The sequence below is a fragment of the Neomonachus schauinslandi genome, chromosome 9 (genome assembly GCF_002201575.2).
Source record: "Neomonachus schauinslandi chromosome 9, ASM220157v2, whole genome shotgun sequence".
In the NCBI taxonomy this organism is placed as follows: Eukaryota; Metazoa; Chordata; class Mammalia; order Carnivora; family Phocidae; genus Neomonachus; species Neomonachus schauinslandi.
Window position 1 is genome coordinate 35,154,183 of NC_058411.1, and position 23,360 is coordinate 35,177,542.

Here is a 23,360-nt window from a genome sequence, read left to right on the forward strand (position 1 = left end):
TTTGCTCTTCTGCTCTTTCTTAAGCCTGATGGGTCATTCCTGAGGCCCCGGTCAGACTCCTGGAAGTGAGCAGCTGCAATACTTCCTCCTGTATCAGGAGTACAAGCATCCTCTCATATCTTCCAAGAAGGCCAGCTGCATGGGCTCATCGAGCCCTGCTCTTGGGCAGAGAGTCGCCCTTCCTGCCTGCTCTACTCTCTGGGTCAGGAAGTGGGGGGCGCCACAGCCAAGAGCAACACGAGCCTGCAAACTGGTCCCCAAGAAGAGCAGTGTGTCCCAGCACGCCAGGCAGCATTGCAGCTCCCTGGGGAAGAAAGGCCGTGGCAGCAGGTCCTTCCTCAGAATAACAGCAGCTGACATCTGCTCACAGAGCCCAGCAACTGGGCACGCGGCTGAGTTACGTTCAAAGAGGTGTCCGAACGTTTCCTCAGACCTTTGCTTCCAGTTGACATGACCTAGTCACAAAGGCTCCAGTGTGCACAGGCAGGGTCTTGGGCTAGAAGGTAGTAGGTAGGGGTTCAATTAATGCCACAACCTGCAGTTACAGGAAGGAGACTGGTAGAAGATAGTACCCTGGGGCCGCAGTTTCTTCAACTGTAAAATGAGCTGACATCAGTCCTTCCAACACCAAAGACTTTGGCTCTGTCTGGCCTCGGTGTGATTGCCAAGAGACTCTCAGCTCCCCTGGATGAAGGTTGCTATTTCAGGAAAAGGGCAACACAAGTATATTTTCCCTAACCAAGAAGGGAAAGACAGTCTCTTGGCAGAGCATGGCTGCCCTAGCCAAGACTACGCTAAGCTAGATGAGCTACAGCTGAAATCTCATTTTATCATTCTCTCTATTGCAGTGGTTCTCAAACTTCAGTATGCACCAGACTCACCCAGAGGGCTTTGTTAAAACACAGTCAACCAGGCTCCATCTCAGGTCTACTGATTCAAACTCTCGGAGTAGAGCCTGATAACTTGCACATCTACCAAGATCCTAGGTGACGCTGATGCTCTTGGTGTGGGATCCCACTTTGAGAACCACTGCTCTAATGGTTATCCATTGCAACTAGAACCAATCCTGCAAGGTACCACATGAATGGTTCTTGGCTTGGGCTGCACAGTAGAATCACCTGGAGGGCTCCCTCCATGATAGTGTAAGCTTTATGAAGGCAGGGGTTTTGTTGATCTTGTTTCCATGTTGTCCCTAGAGCCTAGAACCAGACCCAGGACCTAGGAAATAACTTCATAGCTCTGTGTTGGACACATGATGTAGTAAGAATACATCATAAGGAAGCACACTGCACGGGAGCCTAGAAAGGAGTTGCTTAAAAAGAGAGAAATAGATTTTAGGATCTCTTGCAGAAGTTATAGGATCTCAGGGAAAGAAAGAGGCACACAGAGCTGACACCGTGGGTTGTTTGAATTCAACTGCACCGACCACGAAAAATTGTCAGGATTGAGATTCCGAGTATAAAGGGTAAGAAGGCATTTCAGCAAGTTAGGTGACTTGTGACTCTCGCTGGTTCTGTGTATTTTCAATGCTGACAGTCCCTGTGTGGCTTGTGTGTATGCCCTCCGGATGGTTTTAAAGGCCACGGGGACATTGTAGAAAGGGAGGAGATGAGGTGTAAGGAGCCGGGAGCCCACATGCAAGAAGCAGCGAGGCCCGGGCCTCTAGGACCCCGAAAGTGAGCCACACATGGGGAATGGCCCACCCAAGAAAAAGGCGACCCCATCACCAGAGAGAGGAGAACGCCCTCTTCATGACCAAATGCTTAAACAGCAAATAATACAGAGCTCACAAAAGATTTAAGAAATAGAAATGGGGGGCGGAAAGCCAAAATCCTAAAATCTGAGCAAGGAGCCACCATCAACTCTTGTCGCCCACGGAGCCAGAGGTGCTAAAATAAGATATCAAAGGCCATTTAACATTCGTTCTCCGTTCCTCCAACCCGTCCGGCTAAGAAGCAAGCTGTGCTGAGACGCAGGAGGACTAGGGAGCAGGGAGAGCCCCGCTCAAAGGCCAGCACTGCCACTCACTGGGCACGAGTTACCCCGCCGCGGGCTGCCCCCCGCCCTCCCCTCTCCGAAGGCTGTAGGGGTGAAGACAGGGGGCACGGATGCAGGGCGCTGTGCGGTCAGGGCCAGTTTTTATGGCCACTGCCCGCTCCACACTCACTTCCCAGAGCGGGGGCCTGCCAGAGGTGCCGGAAGTGGCCCTGGGTGACCCGCTGCACGCAGGCCCGGCCACCCTCCCTCACCTCCCAGCCTTTCCCTCCGGCCACAGACGCTGCAGAACGAGATCCTGGGCCACGCACCGCGGGTGGAGGACGTGCTGCAGAGAGGGCAGCGGCTGGTGGAGGCGGCTGCGATTGACTGCGGGGACATGGAGGAGCGCCTGGGGCACCTGCAGGGCTCGTGGGACGCGCTGCGGGAGGCAGCAGCCGGGAGGCTGCAGCGCCTGCAGGACACCAGCGAGGCCCAGCAGTACTACCTGGACGCAGGCGAGGCCGAGGCCTGGATCAGTGAGCAGGAGCTCTACATCATCTCCGATGAGACCCCCAAGGTTGGCCGGGGCTGGGAGCCAAGGCCAAGAGGAAGAGCTGGGGCGGGGCAGCCAGGGGGCAGTGACACATTGTAAGCCCCCGTGTACGAGGACACCCGCCACAACGTACGTCCTGCAGCCAGGTGCCCCATTTGCCGACTTAGATGTGACTGAACCCAAGATTTCCCCACCTTTTTGGTGCCATGGATTCTGTCCTGAGGGGCTATCGGGAGGGAGGGAGACATGAGCTGAGGCGTCTCTAGGGAAGTTTTCGTGGGGTCAGAAGATTGGAGCTGGGCCTGGGAGGGTAGGTATGAGAAAGGAATCAAGAGGAAGGTAGGGTATTATTGGGAAACGAGTAGCAGGAAGGACTCGTGCCCCGTTCTCTTGGGAGATCCCACGAGCCTGGCTGCAGCCACCGCCCCTGCCCCCACCCCAGTCTCAGGCGCCTCCAGGAGCAGGTGCCCTGAGAGTTGCTGCCTCCTAGGACGAAGAGGGCGCCATCGTGATGCTGAAGAGGCATGTGAGGCAACAACACGCGCTGGAGGAGTACGGAAGGAATATCAAGCAGCTGGCCGCCAGGGCCCAGAGCCTGCTGTCTGCGGGCCACCCTGAGGGGTGAGTGTGCCGGGTCATGGACATCAGGCCAGGGGCCCCGCCAACCAGGATCCCTTCAGGTCCAAGTGGGAAAACAGCAACAGTCTTGGGGATAACTGGGTTTGAGGCCACTGCTTTCTGGACTGCTGGCTGGCCCAGTTCCATCTCATGCCTTGGTTTTGCATGAGGAACTTCAAACAGGGCCAACTAAGGCCTGGTTTGCAAAAAGATCAGAAAATGGAATAGCGAAAGTACCCTCTTGGTGAACCAAGAGCTCCAATCTTTTGAAGAATTAGATTATGCTAAGAGACACTGAAGAGTAACTTTGCTTTTCTCTTTATGGTCCAGAAGGTACTTCAGGATCTCCCAGTGTCCCAGCAAAAATCATTATATAGGCATGAAGGTAGAAAACCTACACCCATCTAGTATGTGGGTCTGCCTGGGCCAGACACGACAGGCTGCACCCCCAGGCATGGCCTGGTCCTCAGCTGCCTGCAGGGCATCCACAGCTGTGGGGCTTCATCAGCCACCCCAGTATCTCCCAAGGAGCCCCAAGAATTGAGCCCCTGGTTCTACAGGCCCCATCCTTGCTGCCTCTGGAGCCGGGCTCACAGTGCTGCTCCATCAGCCTCCTTGGGAGAATAATGGAGGAGTTCCCTTTTGTCTCCCTGAGCTTCCCCGAGTGAGAGATGATGGTGGGAGGCACCCTGTCCGGAGGGGACACATTTCGGTCATCCCCTGAGGCATTCTGGTCTAAGGGATGGTTCTTTTTCTCCCCAGCACTTCCCAGGAAAAGCTGCTGTCATTTCTCCTAGTTTCCTTTCCCCAGCTCTCCCTGCCATGGGGCTGGGGAGGAGCAGATCGGCCCCTCTGAGCTGGCTGCTCTGTGCTCTCTGACTTCGTCTCTGAGTGCTCTCTGGTTTTGAATTCCAGGGAGCAGATCATCCGACTTCAGGGGCAAGTGGACAAGCAGTACGCAGGGCTGAAGGACATAGCTGAAGAACGCAGGCGGAAGCTGGAGAACATGTATCACCTGTTCCAGCTGAAGCGGGAGGCAGATGACTTGGAGCAGTGGATTTCAGAAAAGGAGCTGGTGGCCTCTTCCCCTGAGATGGGGCAAGACTTTGACCATGTTACAGTGAGTACTCACGGTGACTGCTCTCTCTGTCCTCCTCGAAGGCCAGAGACGCAGGAGCAGTCATGCCAGGCGCGCGCACGCACGCAGTGCTACACAGAGATGGAGACGCGCCGGCGTGAGCTCAGGCTGCCCTGGGGAAGCTGTGGCCCCAGGGGGTGGTGGTTCCCGCCCTGCGGAAGTCTGCAGCTGGGGCGATCACACCACCCCACCCCTGGGCCCCGGTAACCGCCTTTCTGTTTCCCCCACGTCCAGCTGCTCCGGGACAAGTTCCGGGACTTTGCCCGGGAGACGGGGGCGATTGGGCAGGAGCGGGTGGACAACGTGAACGTCGTCATTGAGCGGCTCATCGACGCAGGCCACAGCGAAGCGGCCACGATCGCCGAGTGGAAGGATGGGCTGAACGAAATGTGGGCGGACCTGCTGGAGCTCATTGACACGCGCATGCAGCTGCTGGCCGCCTCCTATGACCTGCACCGCTACTTCTACACGGGCACGGAGATCCTGGGCCTCATCGACGAGAAGCACCGAGAGCTGCCGGAGGACGTGGGGCTGGACGCCAGCACCGCCGAGTCTTTCCACCGGGTGCACACGGCCTTCGAGCGGGAGCTGCACCTGCTGGGCGTGCAGGTGCCGTCTGTCCCCTGCTGCCCACCCCCCCACCACCGCCCCCGCAGGCTCCAGGGCCCTGCCATCCACCTCTTCCCCAGGGGCCCGGGGGTGTCACCTTCTGCAATGGACACCAGGAAATGTTGCCTCTTTAGAAAGGCAGCAGCTCGGGCTGCTGTGGGCGGGAGCTGTGGCCTTCGGTCGTTCTTTAGCTTCAGAAGTAGTTCTTCAAACTGAAACCTCACAAAAACCCAAGGCATAAAATACCTTAAAATGCTGTCTCTGGTTGTGCAACAGGGCTCCTAGGGAACACATATATGGTGCATTTCTAGCACCAAGTATTGGTATCAGCATTACATTTAGTCACTGACTCCTCATGGCCACGCTCTGAGCTAGGTACTAACATCATCTGCACTTTATAGATGAGGAAAGCAAGGCACAGAGAGTAAACAAGTTCCCTGGAACGTGTGGACAAACAGTGGAGCCAGGATTCAGATCCTGGTGTCCTGGCGTCCTGGCTCTAGACTCCATGCCCTTGGCCACCGGGCTGTTCAGTCTTTCTACATGCGAGCTGGGAGTACCCTAGGATCTGCTTAGACCCCCTCCTCCCATCAGTGGGGTGGCCCCCGAGGCACCTCTGCAGGCCCACAGGGCTCCACAGAACTTGGAGTGATGGAAAGGGTGAAGGCAAGGGGACCCCCCTGCCGGGGCTTTGGCAGCCTTCCAGAGGCCCCAGGAGAGACGGGCTGGCTGTAGAGCCCTGCACCCAGCCAGCGGGGTCCAGGGATAGGACGCCAAGGTGGGTCGGGCCCTCGTTCACTCAGAAGAGGACCTCCTAGGAATTTGTCATCCAGCTGGAGGTGAGGCCTGTTGCGGTCCTTGTGCTTTGGGGGTGCCAGAGCCCCTGAGGGGGGCGCAGCCCACTGAAGTCTCAGGAATGAGGCCTCATTGCACTGGGCCCAGCCTCAAACAGGGGATCTGGTAGAGCCCCTTCCTTGACAGGCAGCATGCAGAGTGGTTAAGAACAGGGACTCCAGTCTGCACCCCTCTTCTAGTGTCAGTGACCTCAGGCCACTCACTCAGGCTCGCTGTGCCTCAGTTTCTTCATCTCAAAAACAGGGATCACAATAGTACCTCTTTCATAGGGTGCCTATGAAACATGCCTGGCATGTAGTTACTCTTACTACAGTACTTCTGGGGAGATCAAAGGGCAGAGAGTCCCTTTCACTCCCATATTCTCATCAAAGCCCAAAAGATGGCTTGGGTCCATAGAGGCCAAAACGAGGAGACTTCCCTCCCAGCACTGGTGGGAGGCTGAAGATCTTGCCTTCCAGAAGAGCCCTGGGGAGGGAGACCTGGAGGAGACAGACCTCTTGCCCATCAGAGGCCCAGGACACATCTTTCTAGGGAACAACGTCCGGTTTTGCCCAACCACAGGTCCAGCAGTTCCAGGACGTGGCCGGCCGCCTGCAGAAGGCATACGCTGGGGAGAAAGCAGAGACCATCCAGAACAAGGAGCAGGAGGTGTCTGCCGCGTGGCAAGCACTGCTGGATGCCTGTGCCGGCCGCCGCACACAGCTGGTAGACACGGCAGACAAATTCCGCTTCTTCGCCATGGCCCGAGACCTCCTCTCCTGGATGGAGGGCATCATCCGGCAGATCGAGACCCAGGAGAAGCCTAGGTAAGGGGGACATGCTCGGGGCCGCCCCACTCCTCAGCCACTCTGTCCCCAAGCCTGGCAGACCAGGCCGCTGCCCAGGGCCTCCTCCTTGGAGGGACCGTCTTGGACGGCCATTGCAGAATAACGGGAGCCTGGAGAGTGGCGAGAAGGACGTCTGCCGTTCAGACCTGACGGCAGGGCAGTGACCCCAGCTACAGCTGTCAGGGAGACAAGCGCTCCACGCATCCAAAGCCGCGCACGTCTGAGCCTGTGCATTCCCCCCCCCCCCCCCCCCCCCCGCCCAGTGCTGGGACGAGGCAGCCGTTCTCCCCAAGCTCCAGAAGGAGCTCCTTGTCTGGGGCGCGGGGCTCATGCCCATCTCTGTCCCTCTGCCCTGGAGTGCCCGTCCTGATGGCTAAGACTTTATAGTTTCCATCTTGATTCAGAATGCGATTCACATAACATACCATTCAGCCACGTAACATGTCCCATTCAGGGGTTTTCGCACGATCACCGGGTACAACCCTCACTACGGTCTAAGTTTAGAAAACTTTCATCACCCCAGAAAGAAGCCTTGTACCCACTAGCAGTCATCACCCCACAATTCCCTCCTCTCCCCAGCCTCTGGGAACCACAAATCTGCTTTCCATCTCTCTAGCTTTGCCTGTGTCCTAGACTCGTCATAGAAGGGGACTCAGACAATATGTGGTCCTCTGTGACCGGCTCCTTTCACTTAGTGCAAACCTTTTAAGGTTCGTCCATGTTGTAGCAAGCATCAGAACTTCATTCCTTTTTATTGTCAAATAATATTCCCAGGCTTCTTTCGGGGTCCCTGAACCCCCAACCCATCCCCTGCCCACTGACCAACGGAAGACACTAGGGCATCAGCGTTCCCACTGGGGCTGGGCTGGCAGAGGACCCCCTGGCTGGCCAGAGAGAGGAGGAAGTGGGGTCAGACTCCCAGGCAGGTGGGGGGCGGCCCTCTCTGGTCTGGACTTGGCGTCAGGCAGGCCAGAGTCACCCCGAGTTTCCTCCTTCCCCAAACTCCCTCCCCGACCCATGGCCCGCTCACCCCCCAGGGACGTCTCCTCGGTGGAGCTGCTCATGAAGTATCACCAGGGCATCAGGGCAGAGATCGACACCCGGAGCAAGAACTTCAGCGCCTGCCTGGAGCTGGGGGGGGTCCCTGCTGGAGAGACAGCACCAGGCCTCGGAGGAGGTGAGAGGACAGTGGGGTGAAGAGGAGCCCCTCCCTGTCCTTGCCTGCATTCCTGCTGGGCCACACAGCTTCCTGGGAGGGAGCTCTGGGCCATGGTTTCTCTGAGAGACTCTTTCTTTCACTCCTGGAGCATCAGGGCTGTGTGCAGGCCCAGGGACGAGAGCCCCAGCAACCCCACCCAAGGTTGGCAGCTTAGTAGGGGAGAGCAGGCTCATAACCCACCTAACCACCCACATGTGTGCATGCTTTGGCGTTGGCAACACCCATGTCCTAGGAGAAACACACGTGCCTCAGAGAGGTTAAGTAACTTGCCCAAGGTTGCACGTCTGGCAAGGGGAAGGGCCAAGATGTGAAGCGAGGTCCTTATGACCAAACCCAGCATGCTTTGCAGGACCCATTTGCACACCTCCTCAGACAAAAGGAAGGTTTACCAAAAACCTGAGCTATTCTCCCTTCCTTCCCACAGATTAGGGAGAAACTGAAGCAGGTGCTATCCAGGAGGAAGGAGCTGGATGAGAAGTGGGCGAACCGCCAGGAACAGCTCCGCATGTGTGAGTGCACCTGTGACCCAGAACTTGGGAAAGGGGGCAGACTCCTGCTGAGGGGGGGACAGGGAGGAGGTGATTTTCACTGCCTAGAGAAGAGCCCCCAGAATGCCACCCATCAGCAAGGTTCTGGGGCCAAGGGCCTCGGGCGTCCGCACAGAAGAGCCACATGGACACACTGCTGGCAGCCCACCTCTTACCAGCCAGCATGCCCTCTCCCTGCCTGCCCTCTGCCCCGCCTGGGTCCAGGCAGAACCTGAGTGGCTCGGCTTCTACTGGGAGGACACCACCGCCTTGTGCCAGGCTGGTGTCCCTGTAGCCTGGGGAGGGGTCAGGTTAAGGCTCTGGCGCCCCCCACATGTTTGATCTGAAGCATGTCAGGCACAGAGGGAGCTCTGTCTCCTGCAGCTGGAGACTAAGGAGAGGTGGAAAATCCACCACTCCTGGCTACACACGAGCCAGGAAGGCCTGATGGCCCCCTGGTTGCTTGTGCACGATTATGTGGGGCAGCCAAGGGCTGGGAAGAGGGCGTTCAAGGCCAATGGCTGCTCCTCAAAAGGAGACATCTGAATTATATTTTGTTTTCAAACTAGTGTTTGTTCTAATTCGTGTGTTTTTGCAATATAACCATGGGCAGGGATGAGGAAACCCTCCCCCCACATGGCATGGGATGGAGTGGTCTCAGGCAGCAGGGCGCCGCTGAACAGGGTGTCCACGAGGTTCAGGGCCCCTGTGCAGGCCTCCTGCCTGGCCGCCAGCCCCTTGTCTGCGGAGCGGCCCACTGCTGAGCGCTAACAGGCCCGTGGGCCTGCGGGTGGGTCTGTGGCTTGGTCCCCATGCAGTACTGGAAGTGTGCAAGTTCTCGAGGGACGCCTCTGTGGCCGAAGCGTGGCTGATCGCCCAGGAGCCCTACCTGGCCAGCCGGGACTTTGGACACACGGTGGATGGTGTGGAGAAGCTTATCAAGAGGCACGAGGCTTTTGAGAAATCCACAGCCACCTGGGCCGAGCGCTTTGCCGCCCTGGAGAAGCCCACCGCGGTGAGCTGGGAACAGGCACTGGGAGGCCCCGCAGCTGCGCCTCGGGTGGGGGATCCCGAGTCAAGAACTCTGAGCCTGTTATTAGGCACCCACGGACAGTGTAAAAGGCTCGGTGAGGGGCAGAGTGGGAAGGAAATAGGAGACGAAGAAAGTACTTCTGAATGCAAAAGACAAAAGGGGTGACTTCTAAAAGAACAAACACCAGGTGTGTGGGGAGGCATCTTCAGGGAAAGCTGGTCTAACAGCAAGCAGGCTCTTCTCTGTGGCTACTCTGATACCCTGGGCCTTTCCTTCCCCTTAGCTTGAGCTAAAAGAACGCCAGACCCCAGAGAGACCCGAGGAGGAGAGTGGGTAAGTGTGGGGAGGGCCAGGCAGTGGATTTAGCAGGAGCGTTCTGCCAAGGAGGATGGGTGGGAAGGGGGAGGGAGGGTACTTTTCATCAGAAACGGGCTCCCTGACGTCTTAACAATACCTGGGCCACTAGCCAGAGAAGTCTGGAGTGTCTGCAGCCTAAAGGCGGAGAAGAGCTTTTGTTTCCCCCAAAACACGGGTGGCCTGAAGGCCTGGTACAGGCAGAAACGCCCCCCCCCCCCACTCCACCCACCCCGTTCTGGGAGCCACCTGAACACGTGCCCCCAGAGGCCATTCTGCCTCCAACCATGTCCATTTCTGAAGGGTCTGCCGTACGTTTCGGATTAAGCAGTTCCTTGCTAAGTGCCTTTGCGAGGAGACCCGGACCAGGAGAGAGTTGACATGTTCCTGGTGGGGAGAGTGGGAAGCCAGGTCCTAGGGGTAGGCATTGGCCTTGGGGAGATGGTTTCTAAAGGAGGGCTATGTCTTCCATAGGCCTCAAGAGGAAGAAGGCGAGACAGCAGGGGAGGCTCCCCGAGGTCCACATCGTGCAGCTACTGAGAGAACATCCCCGGTCAGTTTCCTGTCCTATCTGTCTGGTTCCTGGGAGTCCTTGCTGCCAGAACCCTCTCATCCCTACTAGGCTCAGCCGGGGCAGAACGCGAGGACAGGCATGCACCACCCACGCTTCCAGACTCCTCCTTCAGATCAGTCTTCTTTTTTACTTAGGTTTCCTTAATTTCTAGAATAATTCCCCTCCTCGCTTCAACCCAGAAGAAACTGACCTGCCAGCCCACTGACATGACTCTTACTAGTTTGATTTTATCTAGTCTAATAAATTTTATTGTATAAATACATCACCATCTACAAATTCATCTACATTAGGAGAAACAGTTGATCCAGGGAAGACTTATTTTTATATACCGTTCTTCTCCCATTTTCCCTCTCACTCCATCCTTAACACAGCATGCCCTACACACACATTCACACACACTCTTTCTCTCACACATGCACAAAGAGACCATCTGATCTCGCCTGTCTCAGCCACGGGCATTCAGGGCAGTGAAGGGGGGACACCCAACCCTCTAGCCCATCCCTCCCTCCCCCTACACAGAGCACCCTCCTCTTTGCTCCCTCCCCCACCCCCTCTGGGCCTGATGCCTGTGGGTCGGTTTGAAGGTGGAGCTGGCTCTGAAGCAGGAGTGAAGGAGAGCCCCAGGGCTTCCGGGTCACAGGGCCAGTCCCCCCCGGCCTTGTAGAAAAGGAGGGTGCAGCAGAGACCTGGCTGACAGAAGTGTTGGGAGGGTCCAAGACAGACCAGCTGCCGAAGGCGTGGGGCACATGGCTTCAGGAAGGAATAGGTCCATTAACTGAAAAGACCCAAGGTGCCCGTGCAGGGAGCCCTGGAGGCTGTAACCCGGATTTTGGAGAAATGCCCTGGGGAGCAGCTAAGAAGAAGACAAAACATCAGCACGTGCCTTGCATGGCTCCCCAGTGCATGTACCCCTACCTGTCCAGCTGCCCGATTGAGCTTGCATGAACCTTTAGGGAGATTGGTGTTCTAGGAGCAAATTTCTGATACACCAGCCACCCCAGAAAAATGCACACACAATGAGTATGCAGAATCTCTGTCAGGTCTGTATTTCGGCTGTTCTCACACTTCTGAGAGTCACACACACACCCTCTCCCACGCTGAGCTCCCTGTGCAGCCTCCAGCCTGGCCAGAGTCCTCCCTTTCTGAGCTGCACCGGCCCGTCATGTCCAGCAGAGGGCATTCCTGGGCTCCCGATGGAGGGCCTCTCCCAGAAGTGCCCTCTGAAGCTCCCATCAGCGCATGTGGGGTCTCTGGTGGACTTCGTCCCAGCCCCTTTTTCCCAGAGACAGCCCCTCCTGGAAGGAGAGAGAACTCTGGGGGCTGGCCCGAACTGTGGACGCTGGGGCTGGGACTGTCCCCCACGGCCCACGCTTCAGCTGCGCATCCCTGTGTGTCTCCGTGCAGTGGTGTCCCTGGTCTGCAGGCTCCTTTGTGACCTCCTGCGCGACTCCGTGGTTTGTCATGTTCGTCTGTGTGAATGTAATTACACGTGCATCAGAGCTGCCTCCATCCAGCACCTGAATGTCACTGGGTTTGGGGGAATAAAATCTGCTTGGGCCTGAGCATCTCTGGAAGGAGGGAATGAGCCTACAATGGAGACCCTTCCCAGAGAGCCGGCCACTGCTCCAGAGGGGGAAATGCCTGGGTTTGGTACAGGAAGAAACCAGATGGCAAATCCAATGAACACTAGGCCCGAGGCCCGAGGCCTCATGGAAACAGCCACGAGGCTGCTGCTTCTCCTTTTGAGCCCTTTGCTGGGCTTTATGAGGATCTCCAAAACTCCACGGGAGGGCACAATCTCCAATTGGTCTTGGGTCTGAGAAGAGAGGACAATGGGTCCCATGCAGGCTGGGACACCTTTGCAGAAACCGCAGGCCTGTCCCGAGAAGGGCTGACAGTGTGCTGCCCCTTCTCTCCGGCCTGGCCTGGGGCACGGTGGCTCTCCTGCTGTCCCCTGTGTGTGTGGTCCGGTGTGGGCGCCCTGTAGAATAGATCCATGTGGTGTTGCTTTCTGTGAAACCCATCACTAGTGCATGCTGGCTTCCTGCTTGGGGGAGTGGATAGGAGTGGACCAGGCACCTGAACCCCTGCCTAGCTGGCTCCACAGCCTGGGGGGGGAGGGCAGCCTACCAGCCCCAGCCCAGTCCTCCCCTTCCCGGGTGCGTCCATGTTGTTCCACGTCAGTCTTTTCCTCAAGCACATCATCGTACAATGAATTGTCTCCCTCACCACTTTTCCACATTAGAGCACGTTCTGGTAAAAAAAAAAAAAAAAAAAAAATCCATTCATACAGGTAAGTGTGTAGGTGTGTGTGAGGCCAAGCAGAAAAAACAAGGTATCAAAAAAGCCAAAACTTCTGGAGTGGAAGTCAGGACATTGCGTCCTAGTCCATGATTCTGCTGGAGCTTTCCTGCATGATTTTAGACAAACCACCTAATCCTCCTGGGTCTCCTCACCTTTATAAAGCCCTCTCGTAGGGATTACAGAAAGTCCAGAACATTCCTGTGTGTCAAAAATGTACCTAAGTAAAGGGAGAGGCTGGGAGAGTTGGGTTTCCCCCCTTTCCTCAGGTCTCATCCTTAGTTCTAACGAGGCTGTTCGCTTGTCGGGTGCTAGTTGGTGTGAGGCTGGAGATGGGAAAGAAGAGGTAAAGGGCTGGGATATTTGCCTTTGTCCTTGTTTGGGGAAGAGAGGCAGGGTTGGGCCTCAGCTCCTGTGGAGGTCTGGACCCTGAAGATGGCCCCAGGGTGCTGGATGGGGCCTGGTGGCAGGCTGAGCCATTCCCCTTCCTCTTAGTGCCTGGGGCACTGTCACCCTAATACCCCCTGCCTTGTGTGTCTCCCCTTCATCCCAGATGTGGCTCTGGAAAGGGCTTGGGGGTCTTGTCAAGTATCCTCATCTTCCAGACCCTGGGTGCCTCAGAATCCCCGGTGTAACATCTGTGGTGAGATGTGATGATCGATTTCACGGAGGGAAAATGGTATTGCAGGGGATCCAAGTCCCTCCAGGCTTAGGGGGCACCAGCCAACAGCGCTGGGTGTCTTCTGCACACCGCATCTGTTTCTTGGCTTTGGGGTGGGAATTGGGGCCTGCTTGAGGAACTCTCCCAGCGGGGCAGCTGTGACTAGTGAGAGACATCCCTGACAGGGACCGGTGTTCCCAGGGGCTGTGACAACAAGAAAGAGTCAGTCTTCAGGGTCACGGTGTGGGTAGTCATGCCCTGCCCGCCTCAGGGACGTGAGGCTACTCCAGAAAGCAACTGCTGGGTGCTGTTCGTTATCAGGCCCCTTCATCAGGGGGTCAGGGAAAACTCTTACCCAAGTGCAGCTCACAGACGTCACTCTTATTGTGACCCTTCAAGACTGCCTGCCCCTGGCTGCCCTGGAAAGGACTGGGCATCTCAGCAGGGACAAGGGAGGGGAGTCGAGCCACCCAGGTCCCTTGCCTCTCCCATAGTCTCAGAGGTTGCTGTGGCTTCAGGGAAGTAACCAGTCCTTGCAAATGTGAGGGACGTGCCCCAGGCGCTGGGGGCGCTGGGTCGCAGGCACTGGGTCGCCTCCAGGATACCTTTCAGACTGGCACCCCCCCCTTGGCCAGCTGGGCAGCTCCCCTCAGAGCAGCCTCCCTGGTGGGCGGCCTGGGGCTTTACTCAGCGGCCAGAGGCCGGGCTCCGCTGTCCTTGGCTGGAAGGGATGTGGGTGTGTGTGGAGGGAGCAGCTGTGTTTCTTCTTGCCTGAGCACGCTTTCCCGATCCTTCCTCCCCCACCCTGTGAGGCCCAACGGAGCTGCCGCTTCAGGCATTTTCAGCCCATGCGAATCATATTTGTTCATAATGAGCAGAAGGGGCCTGGAAAGGACTCTGTTTTCCCCTAAACCTGGGCATGGCCCCGTCTCCCCAGGATGCCTGAACCCGCATTGCCGGGGGTGGGGTCTGCCGGCCATCTGGCACCGCACCCTGATACTCCAGGCTCCGTCTGGACCTGTGTCCCCCACCCAGCTCTCTCTGCTGTGGCCACATGTGATCTTCCGGGCCCGGCTGCTCCAAAGTTCTTTTTTAGGCTGCCCCTAAATTCTTTCTTGCAAGCTGTGTTTCAGAGCATCGCAGATACTGACGGACTCGGGACGGAACCCAGTTAACATTGGAGGCGATCTCAGAAATGGGGTTTGAAGCCGCCAACTTAACCACTGGGCATCGGATCTGGATGGGGGAGTGGGCATCTTCTCTCTCTAATCTTTCTGAGTGGCTGGCTTAGAGTCACCATGGGATGGAGCGGCCACCAGCTTCTCCAGGGCAGAGGGACCAGAAGAGCCCACACTGATGGCAGGAATGGTGAAGACCGCTCCCAAGGAAGCCTCATTCTCCTCCCGCCCATGATGGTGGTGGACCATGTCTCCCCATCCCTGTCTGAGGGGACCCTGCACATTCTCCTCTCCTCTCTCCTTTCCCCTCACTTCACCTGGTGCCCTCCCACCCCCATCATCTTCCCTGGTGTCCCAGTTGTCATCTCGGCCCCCGGGGTCCGGTGTGGAGCCACTCTGCCCCCCGTCCCACCTCTCATGAGAGCCCTCCACCCCAGCCACTCCTGCCTTCCTTCTCTTCTCTGTAGGCATTTGTCTCTGCTCACCCTGAGTTGCCATCTCTTCATTTCTTCTTTCAACTCAACAAAGCATCTCTTTTTCTTCTCTTATAAACAATTGTCTTCTGAACTGTCTTCCCAAGCTGCCTGCCCACATTCCTTCCCACCCCTTTCCCAGAGGACAAGTGCCCAGACATCAGACACTGGGGGAGCATGCAGTTCTCAGCGGCAGAAGTGGCTGGCTTCCCCCACCTCCGTTTCAAAGCCTTGTTGGATTGCCTCAGGCATCCGGCCATAGGTCTCCTGTGGCCCCACGCCCCTCCTCCGGCCCCTTCAGGCGTTCTCTGACTCATCCCACATCAGCGGGCTCAGGGCTCAGCTCAGGTGCTCTCCTCCGGAGCAGTAGTCCCCGCCCCTCGTGCAGCAGGATTCCGTAGGAAGAGCTCGGAGTTTGGGACCAGACAGATCTGCTGCCTCGACTTTCCACTCACTAGATGTGTGGCTGAGCAAGCTGCTCATTTTCCCTGACTCCCACTTTCCTGAGTCTAAAATAGGGGTGGTGATTGTATCAGGAGAGAGAACATAGGTAGAACTGGCATCGAGGAGATGACCTCAGCCTTCATTTTTCCCTTCATTTTTTCTCTGTCCCTCACTGCAGTCCTTCATCTCTTAAAAGCAGCCTTCTCCATATGAATGCCAAAGCCCTCCCAAACCAACCTCCCTGGAGTGCCTCCCCCTGGACCCGCCTACGTACACATTCCAGGCTCAGTCCTTGCTCTGAGATCAGTGGGCAAAAACCATCACATCTAAAGGTGGAATGCTCTCTTCCCAGGATGCACCCTCATGCCCTGGTTCTCGCTTATCAGCATCTCCTTTAGAGAGAAGCCCCCTCACTTGTGTTTCCTTGCTTGTTAATACATCTGGGTTCACCGAGCATCTTCTAGAACCTCCAAAACACCCTGTGGTCCCAAGCCAGGTGATTTTTCTCGTGGGAGTTCCTCATCTCTGTGCTGTCTTCTACACCAGCAGCTGGCTGGGCCTGGAAGTACACCTTCAACCCCTTTAGTCCGGAGTAGAAATGTACCCATCTTGCCCCCTTTCTTCTCCCCCCTTCTTGAACCTCCTTTGTGGCCCTCTGTCTATTTTGCCTGCCCAAGCCAGCTTCCTACCCAGACAGGACCCTAAAAGGTCAAGCTTACAAGACTCTGAAAAGAGGTGGCCATCCCCTGCCCACCAGGAACTGGGGCCTCTGTTTGACTACAGTCCTGTGAGATCCTAAAAGCCTCTCCTGTCCATGCCCTTTCCTCCCCTGATGTCCCCCAACCCGCAGCCAGTACTGCCTGTCCCCTGCCCCCCTCTGACCCCACGATCCCAGCAGCCGGCACACACATGCCTTCCTCTCAGATGCCCCCACTTCAGCCACCTGTTCCCCAAAGCGAAGAACCTGGCTCCACCCTGCACACAGCACCTCCCCGGATTCCAGCTCCCACTGCGGGCCATTCTCCCTCAGGATGTCACTCCCATTTATCGGCTAGACTGCCCAGCTGCTCCAGCCTGCCACCGAGAATTTCCTCCAGGCCCCCTTTTTCAGCCCCTCCGGGTGGCGTCTCCAGGCTTAACCCCCTCAGCAGTGTAGGCGTAATCTGTGCATCATCCTCATGAGCCAGGGCTGAAGCAGTGGGCCTCCTGCCTTACAACATGGAGGACAGAAGGGAATCAGATCATCTCCTTTCTTCAGGGCCCTTTGGCAGAACCTGCCTGTCTCTACAGCCACACGAGTAGCCAGCCCTGGGTCCCAGCTTCTCACCTAGAACCCCCTCCCGGTGTCCTGCTCTCCACTGGTCCCACCCTTGTAGGGCAAGGCAGACTCTCATATCCGAGTATGGCACGGTTCCAGGGGCAGCAGGAACACGGTCCCCACCTCCTGTCCCTCCCCCTCGCTTTCTTTTAGAAGACAGCACAAAGCACATTTACCCCTGGGGCCTGGGAAAGGAAGGTCCTTCTGGCCAAACCATGCCCCATCTTTCTCATCTGTGGCTCCTCCCTTAGCCCTGGAGAGCAGTTCTGCTTCCCTGGACCTGGGGGTGCGGGGCGGGGGGCAACAGCTGCCAAACACTTCTCTCACCCTCTTTCTGGGCTCTTCCTCAGGCCTTGGCCTTCTGGGCAAACGGGACAGATTGGCTTTTAAATTGTCTCCACATGAATAGTCAAGAGCACAGAAGAAGTCTTTGCAGACATTGGAAAACCCCCATTTTCCAAAACCCATGACCTGGCCATTTAACTTTTGACCTTGACGGCCATGGCCTCTGAACGTCCCTGCTAAGGGAGTGGGGTCAGGCACTCAGGAGGAGGAAGCAGAAGAAAGGTTAAGATGAAGTTGGGAGGCAGTCCTGGAAAAATCTGCCTTTATTTACAGGGGACAGTTCCAAAAAGGAAGGAGAATGGCAGTATGGGAAGAATATGTGGACACAGTCCCTAATGAAACCAGTCCGTGGAGGGCAGAGGCTGAGCAAGAGAGGCACACACGGTCGTGAGGGTCTTCTCTGACCCGCCCCTCCCCGGCAGGTGCAGGGAAAGCACTGGCCCATGACCAAGAGAAGCAGTACAGCCAGATGGAGAGCTGGGGGATGAAAAGAGGCTTCACTTTCTGCATTAATAATCCACCCCCCACCAACCTTTATACCCGTCAGAAGGGTGGCCTGATCAAGTCCACAGAAAAAGCCCAAAGCCAGGCACCCAGGCTCCCAGTCTCATCCCTGCCAATCTTGCCCTTCCTCCCTCTGGGAGAATGATCCAGGTCTCTAGATCCTTGTGGCCAATGCTAGCTCATTGCAGACACTTGCAGATACAAGTACTACAGTTGAGTAAAGATGAGTGTGAGCCACAGTTCTCGTGGGGCTGTAAGACGGGAAAAAATGAAAGACCTAAAGATGTGATTTAAAAAAACAAAATCCTTGCCTTCTAATTCTGGAGTGCATGCTCTCAATCACTTCTGATACTTACTTGCTGTGTGGCCTTGGGTAAATCACTTAACGTCTCTGAGCATAGATTTCCTTGTAAATTGAAGGTAGTACACTAGGTTAGTGGTTTTCAAACTTTTCAGTCCTGTTATCTTTCTTTAAGAGAGATCTTACTGGAACTCCAACTTAAAACTGTGTATTGGACAGTCCTGATTTGATGGGACCCAAACATGACCAGCTTTACCTTTCTTCCAGCCATGGCATCAGACATCCGCATTGAGTCTCTCCTTCCATTGCTTTACTATCATCTCAGGCAGTCCTCGGTCACCTTCAACTGTTAGAGTCCACCCAGTGTGTCTCAGTTTACTACTTCAGTCCGCTATCCGATGTCACGTCCACCTTCTCCCATCCTCCATTTCTCTATTTCAGGTTTGACCCGTGGTCTGAAGGACCCACAATGGGGAGCACAGGGTCTTCGCTCTTCTCTGGCCCCTCCAGGCCTCCACCTTCAATTGTGGGGCAAGCAGCAGGGAGTAGCAAAGGGGGCGGTGTCTCCTGCCTGGGGCGGCCCTGGTCCTCCTGGGCTGCCGCCCTTGGTCCTTCAGTCCAGACATGGCCAGCTCCAGGACCTGCAGGAGCCTTCCCACCCGGTGCTGTAAGGTCTGCAGCAGGCGGGCCTTGGAGACAGGGCTCTGACGAGCCGGCTCGAGCTAGGCTGCCTTTGTTGGAGCTCGTTTGGCACACGGAAGACCCACCTGTGCCCGACCTGGCCGACCTGGCCAACCTGGCGGTGGGAAGCTGGCTACCCCCGCTGCTCCCTTCTGTCCTGCCTGCTTCTGTGGTAGGGGGTGGGCACAAAGGCAGATCGCAAAGCCCTCTGCAGATGGGGACCGGAAGCCCTGCTCCCCTTCTCGTGGACATCTGCCTCCACTGGAGGCCCCTCACTGGGCTGGGCAGGGGCCGGAGCACCCCACGCCCCCCAGGGAAGTGCAGGGAGGTAAAAGCCACAGCTTTTCCCGGAAGCAGGGACTCCTTCTGTGGGGATTCTCAACTTCAGCTGCTCATTAGAGAGTGTGAAAAGCTTATTCAGAAATAAAAATGTTCTGGCCCCGCACCAGGGTGTATTCTGCTAAAGCTCCTGAGGTGATGGTAAAAGGCAGCCGGGGTAAGGAAGCACGGCCCGACTCCAGCAAATCCCAGTCCACTGATGGGAGCAGGACCAGTTAGCCCTACACTGCGACCTGGGAGGACCTAGGTTCTCCCTTTGGAAGGTGGTAGAGGAGACTTAGGGCCCGTCCCCTTGGCTTTGGGGCCTTAGACACAAGCAGGTACCAGCAGAGTCCCCATTCAACATCCTATTAGACATTTTTCACACCTGTGTTAGCAGCACAACCCTTCATAGGAAATCTTGCCAGAGCCCACGTTTAACTCAGTTGGGGTCCCTGTTGCAGCAGGGGGAGGGGCCGGAGCCAGGCAGTGAGCCAGGGCTTGGCCAGCAGCATTGGCATTTGAAACCATCACCCAGGCCCCTCAGCTGACTCTAAGAACCTCCCTCACTGCGTTTGAGGGGGCAGGGAGTGGGGATGGAGCTGGAGGCGTGGGCAGAGTCGAGGGAAGCTGAGCAGGTGGCCCCACAGGTCAAGGGAGAGCCAGACAGGAACCAGGCTGGGGGGTGGGGGGGGCGCTCAGGCTTCCCAGTCCTGCCGGGTAGCCACCCCTGGGTCTGAACCCCTAGCAAGGTGTGCTCCTCCCGTATGCCCCTGAGCAGGGGGAAGAAGAGAGGCAGTGGCCTCAGGACCTGCAGCCGCCACCCCCTCCGGGGCCGCAGGAGAAATCCAGTGGGGATGAGAGGCCCGCCACCGAGCCTCTCTTTAAGGTCCTGGACACGCCTCTGAGCGAGGGTGATGAGCCTACAACGCTGCCGGCCCAGCGGGACCACGGGTACAGTGTGCAGATGGAGGGCTACCTGGGACGCAAGCATGACCTGGAGGGGCCCAACAAGAAGGCATCCAACAGGTGTGTGTGGGACGGGCCACCTGGTGGGAGGGGTGGGCGGCTCCCAGGGACTTCTCCCCCTACAGAGCCTCGGTAACACGGGCAGGGAGGGGAGAGGGTGCCTTCTGCCTCTTCTGAGAGCTCCCGGGCACCTGGGCATGATGGGAAAAGGCCTGAGTTCAAATCCTATGCCCTTGTACAAGTTACTCAGCCTTTGTTTCCCCATTTGTAAAATGGGGATGATGGGGAGAACCTGCCTCTTTGGTACAGATCCCAAGCCTGGCAGAGTAGGTTCTCAGTGAACACTCGCGGTTATTCTTATCCCAGGCCTGGGTAACAGGTAGGTAGGTCTTGGCAGCAACAACATATCCTTGACTAAGTCCCACTTTTTAACCAATCTGGGCCTGTTTCCCTAGCTGTAAAATGGGAGAGGAGAATGGGGTTGGCATACGTGCCTTCTGGTGGTCCCTCCCAGTGCTGTCCTACAGCAACTCTGTGCCCCTGAGGAACTCATTCGAAGGCTATGTCCTTTCCTGGCCCCGAGGCAGTTACGTCCTTGAGTGCAGTCCGTCCAGGGCTGCTTCTACCCAAGGTCCCCGGGGGCCTGTGTTTCCAGGCAGCATTCCATTCGCAGGGACACTGGGCAGCATCGAGAACCAGCCATATTCTCAGGGCCAAGTGGCAGCATACAGAGCCTGGGCTGAGGGGGCTGGAGGTGGGACATGCTAAAGCTCATTCAAATCCCAAAAATGAATTTGGGGGCCCAAGCACCCTGAAGAAGTTTATTATTTATACAGAGTCCACCTTTAGAAAAGGGGAAACTAGCATCTACTGAGCACCTGCTATGTGCAAGGCATTGTTAGGACTGATTCCATCTTCACAACCACCCTGTGATATCGAGGTTTCTCTTGCTCGGAAAGAGAATCAGAATTCCAGGGAAGTCATTTGTTCGAGGCAGGATTTTACTCCAGGGCCCAGCTCCTTCTTAGCAACTGCCTGACTTGGGCTCCAAGCTCAAAGAAGGTGGTGAGGGCTACGGGAAAGATCGGAGCTTTCCTGGAGGATTCTTTCTCTGGGTGTCAGAAACCTGGGCCCCGTAAAACGGCTCTGCAGCCAGCCCGTCCTGTACAGGTCAAGTTCTCTCTTTGAGCTTGTAGTCTTTCCTATGAGCCCAACAAGCTCTCCACCTTCCTGCCCTCCAAAGGGAGGAGGAGGAGGAAAAGCTTGCCCTGTTCCCCAGCCTTCATTCCTGTGAAGGGTGAAAAGGTGCCCCGTTCCCCATGGCTCGGTCAAGGAGCTCAGGTTAGCCAACCCATGAGCTTCTAAGCTTGTCACCAAACATCAGTTGGGCCTGGATTTGCACAAATGTGTTTCTTTAAAAAGTGCTTGTACAGTATACCAGGCAGATCTCAACAAAATGAAAAATAACCAGAACAAAACGCTGCTCTGCTCACTTCAGTTCTGTAGTGAGAATCACATACACTCATGGGTGAGAAGGGCTTTGAAAGTTAAGTTTACACTGTTGGTCTTAGACTCACTAATCCTACTTTTAGAAATGTATCTCAGGGTAAGATCAGCGTTTGGGACGCCTGGGTGGCTCAGTCAGTTAAGTGGCTGCCTTCAGCTCAGGTCATGATCCCAGTGCTCTGGGATCGAGTCCCGCATCGGGCTCCTTGCTCGGCGGGGAGCCTGCTTCTCCCTCTGCCTGCAGCTACCCCTGCTTGTACTCTCGCTCACTCTCTCTCGCCCACGCTCTAACAAATAAATAAATAAAATCTTAAAAATAAATAAGATCAGAGTTATAGTGAAGATTTACGCATGAATGTTTCACATTGCTGTTTAAATTGCACCATTTAAATTTCCAATAATTACAAGGTACACCAATAAAGGGATTATATATATATATAGGATGGGATACCATCTAACAATTCAAAATTATTTTTAGGAAAGATTTGAAGAATATGTGAAAATATTCATGATATAGCATTAATCTTTTTTTAGATTTATTTATTTTTACAGAGAGAGCAAGCGGGCATGAGTCGGAGGGGCAGGAGAGGGAGAGAGAGAATCTCCAGCAGATTCCCCCCGGAGCCTGGAGCCCAACACAGGGCTCGATCTCAGGAACCTGAGATCATGATGTGAGCTGAAACCAAGAGTTGGATGCTCAACCAGCTGAGCCACCCAGGCACCCTGATATAGTGTTAATTTTAAAAGCAGGATATGAAAAAAATAAAAGCAGGCTATGAAATTGAATATACAATATAACCCAATTTTCGTTATATACGTGAATAGAAGAAAATGTGAATATGTGAATAGAAAGACTAGAAGAAAATACATAAAATGTTGACAAAAATAGCTAACTTTCAGTAGTGGAATTATATGCAGATGATTTTCATTTCCTTTTCTAACTGTAAAATGTGTTACTATTTATTGGGGCAAAAATGGTATAATTAAAAAAAAACAGCAAAGCTGTAAGAATTGATTGCAGAGGTGTTGCACCCGGACGTGCGTGACGAGCAGGCCGCTATCTCCGCAGGTCCTGGAACAACCTCTACTGTGTGCTCCGCAACAGTGAGCTGACCTTCTACAAGGATGCCAAGAACCTGGCGCTGGGGGTGCCCTACCATGGGGAGGAGCCCCTGGCCCTGAGACACGCCATCTGTGAGATTGCGGCCAACTACAAGAAGAAGAAGCATGTCTTCAAGCTGAGGTGAGGCCCCTCCCGGCAGGGCCCCTTCCCTGGCTGCACAGTTTGGCATTAGTGGCTGGACGGGAGCCCCTTGTAGGGGACCAGCTCCATGCCTCAGTTGCCCCTCGGGGACTTTTCAAATCAAAGAGGCTTCGAGTCCAGATTTTCACCTCTCAGCAGGTGCTGTGCTGCCTGTGAGGGTTCTGGTCCTGGGAAGGCTCTGGGTTCTGGCTCCTCTCCAGCCAGAGGTGGCTGCAGAGCAGGAAACCCTCTTTTGTCTTAGGCTGAGCAATGGCAGTGAGTGGCTCTTCCATGGCAAGGATGAGGTAAGTGCAGGGCGGCCTCACCCAGACCCCAAAAGACTGAGCTCAGAGGGGCAGATGTCTCCCTCCCAACAGAAGTCCTAGGGGCAGCCCCCTCCCTGGTGGCCCATGACCTTCCCGCCCTGCAGGAGGAGATGCTGTCCTGGCTGCAGGGCGTGAGCACCGCCATCAACGAATCCCAGAGCATCCGCATCAAGGCACAGAGCTTGCCCCTGCCCTCCAGCACCGGCCCCGACGCCAGCCTTGGCAAGAAAGACAAGGAGAAGAGATTCAGCTTCTTCCCCAAAAAGAAGTAGCCTCTCTGGCGCCCCGCCGGTGGGACTGGGCCGTGTAGGGACTGGCGGGGCGCCCGGGCCCGGTCCTGCCCGCAGCCCGACGCCCGTCCCCCCACCCCGCTGCCTGCACCTGCCTGCTCCGCCTGCCGGCTGATGCCGGCCTCCGCCCAGTGCAGCCCAGGGGTCCCTGGGGCAGGAAACGGTGTCCCAGGCACCCCCCTCCTCTCCCACCTGCCTCTCCTCCCGACTGAGGGCCC

General features: G+C 56.1%; 1 protein-coding gene across 1 annotated transcript in view; it reads left to right on the plus strand.

Moving 5' to 3' along the window:
• SPTB (spectrin beta, erythrocytic) overlaps nucleotides 1-23,203 on the plus strand; it is a 63,502-nt gene extending 40,299 nt beyond the window's left edge. The window contains 15 exon segments of the mRNA XM_021701335.2: nucleotides 2,276-2,554; nucleotides 3,021-3,151; nucleotides 4,064-4,268; nucleotides 4,521-4,895; nucleotides 6,312-6,556; nucleotides 7,615-7,711; nucleotides 7,713-7,754; nucleotides 8,221-8,305; nucleotides 9,142-9,338; nucleotides 9,640-9,689; nucleotides 10,185-10,263; nucleotides 19,590-19,837; nucleotides 22,353-22,526; nucleotides 22,789-22,831; nucleotides 22,957-23,203. Coding sequence (XP_021557010.1) covers nucleotides 2,276-2,554; nucleotides 3,021-3,151; nucleotides 4,064-4,268; nucleotides 4,521-4,895; nucleotides 6,312-6,556; nucleotides 7,615-7,711; nucleotides 7,713-7,754; nucleotides 8,221-8,305; nucleotides 9,142-9,338; nucleotides 9,640-9,689; nucleotides 10,185-10,263; nucleotides 19,590-19,837; nucleotides 22,353-22,526; nucleotides 22,789-22,831; nucleotides 22,957-23,124 — 2,418 coding nt within the window. The 3' untranslated portion in view covers nucleotides 23,125-23,203.
• Nucleotides 23,204-23,360: the final 157 nt, after the last annotated feature.